The sequence below is a fragment of the Tupaia chinensis genome, unplaced genomic scaffold (genome assembly GCF_000334495.1).
Source record: "Tupaia chinensis unplaced genomic scaffold, TupChi_1.0 Scaffold000159_1, whole genome shotgun sequence".
NCBI lineage: Eukaryota > Metazoa > Chordata > Mammalia > Scandentia > Tupaiidae > Tupaia > Tupaia belangeri.
The window spans coordinates 7276276-7284552 of NW_006159630.1; the positions used below are offsets into that span (position 1 = coordinate 7276276).

Consider the following 8277-nt stretch of genomic DNA (forward strand, 5'->3'; position numbering starts at 1 on the left):
TTCCCCATTTCTTCCTCTCCCCCCTACCCGGCCACAAGCTGCAGAAAGCACCCCGAGGAGCTCCCAGCCTGGAGGCAAGGCTGCTCTCTTCAAAGAGCTGGGACGCCTGACCCACTCCCATGTGATTCTTTGAAGGAGCAGCAGGGCAGGGGCTGGGGCCTGAGACTGACCGAGGTCAGCAGAAAGTAGAGCCTGAGAAAACCCTCACAGGCCCTGGGAACAGGCCCCACCATGGCTGGCTCCAGCTGTGGGGCCCACTGTGACACCCAGAGGGCGCACGTGAAACGGCACGTGACCCTCAGGCCCCTCGCCCCACAGCACCCTGCTCTGTGGCCACTGCAGAGAAGGAGAGGGAGAAACTGACTCATGTCAGCTGCACTGGGGGGTCACTGGGGTCGCAGGGCGTGCAGAGAGGAGGAATTTTCCACTCGTCAGGTCGCTGCTGGGAGAGAAAGCCCCCTCTGGGGAGAGTTAACAGCCCGAATATTCTCAACGTGTGTGTGCGTGTCAGGAGCATTCCTGGGGAGAGAGGAGAGCTTGTTTCCAGACGACTTTCCAAAAGTTAGATGACAATGCAAAAGCTGTATCTTTATCCCTGAGAACGGACCGTCCCAGCATAGCAATGAGGAAGTGGTAATTACCAGGCCCTCTTAACAATGCAGGAGGGCGAGGAGCGTCACCTGCCCGAGACCCAGAGATGTCTGTGCAGGGGGTGGAGGGTACTTTAACCCCGCTCGGCCCCTTCCCCCACCTGCCTGCTGCCTTGCAGAGTTCTGGGTGAAGTCTGGCTGGTGGCTGGATCAGGAACAGCTGGTGGTGTTAAGAGGCTCTAAAAGGTCATGTCCAGAAGGGCCCAGCGATCTTCTAAAGGTGAATGACTCAGGGCAAAGGGAAGGGCAGCCCTCCCCTTGGGATCTGAGAAGGCCACTTATGGAATCCAGCTTCCCAGACCTCCATGAAGACTGCACACAGGGTGAGCCCTGCAGGCCGGACCTGGCAGAAGGTGCCAGCAGCACCTGCAAGGGAACCTGAGATCAAGACAAAGCTCCCAACTTTGCCTCCGATCGCTTCCAGGCGCTTTGCCCTTTCCAACCAGAGGGAGGCCAGGGGACTGCACAGTGATGGACGCACCGGTGCTTGGGGACTGGGGCTTTGCTGCTCTGCGGGACCTCCGATCCTCAGAGCCACATGCAAAGCTGGAAAGGCCCGTTTGCCTCCAGCGTCTCCACGCCAGGTGGAAAAGCAACTATAAACCGGAAGTCCTCTGGGCAGAGCGAAGCCCCCAGCAGTGGACGGGCCGCAAGAGGGATGGTGTCAGTGGCCCAGACGGGACAGGCTCTAGGGGGCAGCCAGCACTTCCATGCCTGGCCTGAGACGAGGCGTCCTATTTCCGCAGCTTTGGCTGGTGCCGACGACAATTAGCCCTTTGAGTTATAAGTGCAATATCTGGGAGATGAGGCAGTAATTAATGCCCGACTGCTTCCTGAAGAGTTCCTTCTGTTCGGTCAGAGAGTTATTGAGAGTCAGGGAGGGAGGCTTCCATCATGTGCAAGGTTTATAGGAATAAGTGAAGGAACAATTTAACAGGCAATAATAATGCTTCTAAATAATTTACCAGGCAAACGGCAGCAGCCAATATTCCCGGGGCTCGGGATCCAATTTGCTGGGAGGCGGGGAGCCACTTTGCTGGGAGGCGGGGAGTGGGCTAGGCGGGCTCTGTGTGGACTCCTGCAGCGTCCCGGCAGACAGTCACCTGAGCCACCCGCTGCCGCCTCTGCCCTGAACACGCTGTCTCACGTCTCTGTCTCCTTCCTTTGTCCATCTCCCCCGTGAGAGGTCCAGACGGGGCCTGACACGTACTCATGGCCCCACTCACTCCATCAATCACAGTCTGCTGAAATGAGAAGCTAGTGGCCTCGGCTGTGCTGCTCACGCCAGGGCTCTCCTGCCGGCCATGCCAGTTCCTTAAACCACCTCTGAGCCTGGGCAGGTGGGGAAGGGGCCAGGCAATCAGCTGGCTACCACGCTTCCCCTGGACTTGCCATGGGGGGACTGGGCATATGAGTCTACTAAAAGATAAAACCCTAGCCACAGCTCTGTGCGAGAGACCACACACGGGCCATCACCCAGCCGCTCCAGAAACGCACAGAGGGGAATGAAGCTGCCTCACAGCCCTGGCCATGGGCTCCCGCAGCAGGCCTACAGTGGAGCTAGAAGGGACAAAAGCAAAGCGACAAAAACAACAAAGCTCAACACACCGGTTCGCTGGCCCTTGGGGTTAACAAATCCAGAACCAAATACCACAGCTGGCAGGGCCTGTGGGAACCTCTGCCAGGGTAGAGATAATTAAGCAAAGAGGCCAACTCCCCGAAAGGCTCGGCTCTCTGCTGGCCCCCGGCTTCCTCCTCCCAATCAGCTAAGTGGCCACGTGTCAATCTCCATGTCACCTGGCATACCTAAATATGTGTCGGGGCTGAGGAGGATCAAGAGGAATCAGAGAATATTAACAGAGACTGCAAAGTTAAAGGGAAACACCTCTGAGTCCTGCCTGCCGCAAAGCAGGCAGAGATGAAGAGTGGCCTCTGGTTCTGCATCTGCTACCAAGCCCCGTCTGGCATCTCAGTGCCGCCCCACCACACCGTGGCACAGAGCTATCAAGACCGAGCCCAGAGCTTCATCTTCCCTGTCCGCTGGCAGAGAATATTAACAAAGACTGCAAAGTTAAAGGGAAACACCTCTGAGTCCTGCCTGCCGCAAAGCAGGCAGAGATGAAGAGTGGCCTCTGGTTCTGCATCTGCTACCAAGCCCCGTCTGGCATCTCAGTGCCGCCCCACCACACCGTGGCACAGAGCTATCAAGACCGAGCCCAGAGCTTCATCTTCCCTGTCCGCTGGGAGGGGAGACAGGCAGACACCAGGCTGGTCCTGCCTATCAGGAGAGCCCCAGCACGATGGCCAGGGTCCACTGTAAGATGGACCGGCCCACCCGACCCAGAAAGAGGCCCAGCAACTTCCCAGATGCCCTTGGGCTGGCCAGATGCAAGGTCGAAGTGGGGAAGTCCCGGGAATGCCTCAAGAACTTGCCTGAGACTGCCCTGCAAACCCTCGGCTAAGTTACAACAGTTCCCAGCCCTGGAGCAGGAGACGACCCGAATGCTCCACCAGAGAGGACTCGACGGCCCGGCTGCCGGGACACACTGCAGCTCACGTCTTAGTGACACGATCCGTTTTCTGCCCAGAGCCCAGGCTCCAGCCTCTCCGAGGAAGGAACGGAGGTTCGCGCGCCCTCGGCCACCAGGATGGCCTGGAGTGCTACAGGCTGGGCCAGGCGCGGGGGTGAGGACACTCACCAAGTAGATGCGGTAGGCGTCCACGCGGCGCAGCCGTCCCCAGCACGGGTCGGTGTCGCTGTACTTGGTGTCCGCCTCCACGCCGCAGGAGTCGTTGCCAGTGGCGCTGCTGGTGAGGAGTGGATGGGGCTCAGACCGGCCCTCCTGCTGGGCAGCTGGGAGGGGCAGGGCCACCCCCTCCTCAGCTGCTTTTGCGCCAACAGGAGGCTTCGCACACACCACCTCCGAGGACGTCTCTTCTAGGATGTGCCCTACTTGTGCCTGTGGCTCCATTTTCTCTGCCTCGGAAGTCCCTGGTGGGAATCATGGCAGTCTTCCTCCCAGGGCAGGGACGGGGCCCGCAGTGCACAGGGCATCCCGAGGACAGAGGGCAGGGCTGCCTGTGGCATGTGCACCTGCAGTCCTGAGGTGCCACGGACTCGCCTGGTGCTGCTTCCACCCTGAACACCCTGCCGGCCGGGGAGGCCCATTCGGCATCGGCCAGCTGGGCTGGGGACACTCACCAGGTCACCTGCATGAGGGAGAAGGGCACGGCCGCGGCGTAGATGGCCAGGTCTCCGTACAGGTAAATGATGATGCAGAAGTAGAATAAGTTGACCCCGACTGAAAGGAACAAGGTCGAAGGTTAGAGGTCAGGGGTGACCAAACTGCTTCCTCTTCTAGATCGCTAAGCTATGTGCTTTCAATAAAAAGTGGAAGAACAACCCCAAGTCCCGCTTCCTGTTCTGGCTGGCTTCTTCACGCTGCTGGCAGCACATGCTTCAGCTTGTGACTTTCACCTGAGAGGCTCGGGGAGCCTGGGAGGACCCGAGGCTTGAAACCAGAGGCGGGGCCTGGCCAGGACAGGAATTGGAGGTGCCTTCCCACTAGGGACAGAATGAGCGGAGGAGATGCCTGGAGTTGGGGCCGGATCCCCTGGGGCTATCTGCCAACGAGGGTGCTAAGACGAGAGATGGCTACTGAAGAGCAGAAGCAAACAGAGGTCCAGGGGAAATGGCCCAGCTCCCTGAAGCCAAACTAAGAGGGTAAAAAGCCCTGCATTTCCAAAGACCCAGTGGCCTACCCTGGACTTGACTGGTTACCAAGCACCCAGTGGCCAAAGTGACCGGGTGTGCAGGTGAGGGACGGAGCAGCAGGAGTGGGAGCTTGGGCCGGTTCCCCTCGCAAGGGATGGTGACCCCAGAAGCCACAAGACACTGAGGCCCTCCCTACAGAGGCAAACCGTTGCTGCTCCTTCCCCTGAAGTAGGAGCTGAGAATGCAGGGCTCTCGTTCTAAGCCCATGACACTGGACTTGGGACCCTGGCTTGGCCCTGAGCACCTTTTCCCCAGCAGCGGGAGGAGTCCACCTGTGTTCTCATCCACATACGACTCCAGCCATAAAGACCAGGTGGGAGAGCCCTGAAAGAGATGGCCGGGCCGACCACCTGGGGACGACGGTCCTGGACAGCCAGCCTCAAACCCCCGTTCAGACCGACTGCTCAAGTTTTTGGTCTCACTGGGCTCAAGCTGCTGGCTTCTCTGAGGACAGAAAGAAAAATGAAGTGACAGTTTCCTTCTGATCCTGATGGCTCCAGAGTGCCTGCGGGGGCCCCGAGGGAAAGCCCAGGATGTAGAACTCTGGGCTACGTGAGGTCAGCTCTGCTCCTGCGAGTCCGGGGCAGAGGCTAGGAACACCTGGCTCTCCCACGACTCCAGAGGCTGTGGTGTCTCTGTCTTTCCTGATATGTCAGAGACAGCCTCGATGTCCAAACTCTGTCCCCTGGGCTCAGCCTGTCACTCTAGCCCCAGGTTCCAGCTTGTCTTTCTGCTCTGCAGCCAACGCTCCCTGCACTGTCCCCCCTACCCCAAACGCTCCACCTGCCCACGGACTCCAACGTCAGCGGGTTATGAACCAGCCCCTCATTGGTACGATTCATTACTAGACGCAGAACGGGAAGATCGATGGACTTGAGAGGGGAACAATGATGGCGCCTGGCATTTCTGATGACAAGAAATGAGTTGGGATCCCAAGGGAGACTTTTGGGGAGGGGGGCGGCTCTGACAAAGGGGACGATGACAACAGTGGGTTTGCTTTCCTCTCCCCCAGCACGGCCTCTTCTGGGGACATCTGGCAACACCTGAGGACAGTTCTGACGCCCAGAACTAGGAGGGACAGCTAGCAACCCGTGGGCAGAGGTGAGGCATGCCAGGAGACACAGCCAGTCCACTGCACAGGACGAACCCCACGGACCCCATGGTCGAGTTGTCTGGACAGAACGTCAGCAGCTCTGAGCCCGGGATCCCTGGAGCAGGCGAGAAGGAAGCGCCCTTGAACTCTGAGCTGCTCTCATTCGATGTGTTTATTTCCTGGTACGTTCAGGTGAAGCAGGACTCTAGCCACGGGGGCAGAAATGTAAAAACCAAAGCACGAGTTTGCAGAATTCCTAGAGAAATCAGGGCAGACCGTGGCTGCGGAACCTGAGAATGGGACAGGTCTGCAAAGCCGTCCCCTCCAGGGTGCCCTCATGCTGAAAGCTCACGTCTGGGCGGGGGCTCTGCAAGGCCCAGGAGGAAGCGCGGGCTCTTAGCCTACAGAAATGGGGACAGAACAAAAGAAAATAACCAGAACAGAACAAATGAAAGCTCAGACGTGGGCTGAACAGCACCAGTCTGGTTTGGGTGCATTCTGAAATCCTCTCTGAGGCTGGTCCAGCAGGGACGGGGCCAGACCCTCAGGCAGCCTTTTACTGATCATCCGGTCACACCACTCCGCTAATGGCAGGGCTGAATGCTTCATGCTCCGCAAAGCGGTGGAGACTGGGGTTTCTCCAATCCCCCAGGCTTGGAGCTAAGTGCAGCTACATTCAAGGCTAGAAAGAACTGTGGAGACGCTCCACTGGACAAACGGGGACTTTAGTGAGGGACAGAAACTCTTCCAAAATAGCCACGAGGAAAAGGACTTTCTGAGAATGTATCTGACCCTCAATGAAGTGGAAATGGGCAGATCTGAGCATTAAAAATCAAACTCTCAAATAGCTCATCTTCTATAAGAACCAGACTTGGCACAGGTGAAGACGCGGCTGCGGGAACCCCCAATAACCCAATGCCTGAGCTGGGTGGGTCCCTCCGCAGTAAGAAAATCCTGGGAAGACCAGGTGGTGTGGGGAGCAGATCACCACCACCAGGCTCAGGCTGCCTCGGATGCCCACACGGCACCCTGGGTGTGGGCTTTCGGCGCCCTCTGCTGGCCACTAGGAAGATGTGCCCAGGTGCGCGCGTGACAGATCCCATCACTGTCAGAGAGATTGTCCTAGGCAGGAGAGGACAGAAGAAAAGAGCGAAGTCACAAGTAATCAAGCGAGAGGCACAAAGCGACCAGCAGCCCTCCATCGGCTTCCAGCCCTGGAAAGCTGCCTGCGACCCCTGACCTCTGCTAGAGCAGCACTCCTTTTCCTTAATGCCGATGGACGGGCAGGATTCCAGCTGGAGGCAGGACAAGCCTGTAGGCGAGGCGGCTTCTCAGCTGCTTGGGAGCAGGGTGACAATCTGCTCCTCCGGAGGCCTGCCCATCCCTGGCCGTCAACGTGCGACCTCGTTACGAGGGCCCGGGACTGGGGGACGTGCCGGCTCTCTTTCCCCACGCCCCACCCCAGAAAGAACCGCTACCTTTATTGAAGAACATGGAGGCCATCTGTCCCATTTCCACCCGGTCCGTGATTTCAAAAAGGTTGGGAGATCCACGTCTCTCTGTGGAGCCAAAAGGACAGGGAAGAGGTAGTTCTTTCACTCGGATAAGCTCCTGTGGGGTGGGGCTGAGCTCACTGAATTCTCCAGAGGGATCGAATCCCCGACCAGCTCTCTCTCTCTCTTTTTTATTCCCTTAAGGAATCATTTATTTAATTTTCTTTATTCCTATTTTAAAATTTGCTATAGGGCACATACTCTCAGCAGAGAGACAGAAGGAGAGGAACTAAGACACCAGGTCTGGGACTTGAACCGTGGTCACCATCAGACCACCTGCCGGCCCCAAGTATCTAACTTTTGGGAGGACACTTCTTCTAATGTTTCTTGCTCCAAACATATTTGCGGGTGCTCTCTACGGGGCCTGAGGGGGAGCAGGACTCTTCGCCCTGGCCCAGCCTGACCAGGACATGGAGGCAGGGGCACGGTGGAGGAGTAAGAGGGGCCGGGAGCCGACACGCCCTCAAGCTCTCACACGCACTGGGCACGAGCCCAGGCACTTCATCATTTCCACAATGGGGAGAGCTGGGAAACTGAGGGGCAGAGGTCAAGTAACTCGCCCAGCTTCCACCACTGGGGAGCCCCCTGGAGGCCGCGACCTCTGTTAGGGCGGCCGCTTCTTTATTCTTGATGCCAACGGATGGGCAGGACTCTAGGGAGACAACCAGAGGCAGGCAGGCCTCGTGGCAAGGCGGCCTTTCAGGGGCTTGGGAGCAGGCTGGCACTGAGCCCCTCCCAAAGCCTGCCCGTGCCTCATCATCAGCGTGGAGCCTTGTCATGAGGGCCCAGGTCAGTGACGGCAGGTAGTGGCAGGGCCAGCGGGGCCAGGCCTGGGCCCAGGACTCCACGGCCTTTGATCTTGTAACTCTACCAAGTGTCTTCCTGGGAACCGACCCACAGGCAGGAAATGCTGGAGGGGTTTTGCAGGGGGACTTCCTAAGGACCAAGGGCTGGGGGGGCTGCACAGAACCCCAGGACTTACGCACAGACAGGATGGGCTGTTTCTCTGCGCGCTCGTAGCTGTCCTGGATGAGAACGTCACTGTCTGAGGCCGTGGAGGAGTCATCCTCTTCCTCTTCCTGGGCAGCAGTGGGATGGACGATGAAGGGACAAACGGGGGAAAAGGAGTCTGTAATTCCAGATAGCCCCAGGACACGCGAGCCCACTTGTTCTTCCTTTCTAGCAGGTATCTGGCTGGGAAGCTCC

The 8277-nt window shown here is 58.3% G+C and overlaps 1 protein-coding gene across 1 annotated transcript in view; it reads right to left on the reverse strand.

Moving 5' to 3' along the window:
* Nucleotides 1-8277, reverse strand: part of SLC38A12 (solute carrier family 38 member 12) — a 71557-nt gene that overhangs the window by 49500 nt on the left and 13780 nt on the right. The window contains exons 4-7 of the mRNA XM_027770798.1: nucleotides 8054-8150; nucleotides 6997-7077; nucleotides 3853-3952; nucleotides 3350-3458 (exon numbers count right to left, since the gene is read on the reverse strand). Coding sequence (XP_027626599.1) covers nucleotides 3350-3458; nucleotides 3853-3952; nucleotides 6997-7077; nucleotides 8054-8150 — 387 coding nt within the window. The remainder of the gene's footprint in view (nucleotides 1-3349; nucleotides 3459-3852; nucleotides 3953-6996; nucleotides 7078-8053; nucleotides 8151-8277) is intronic.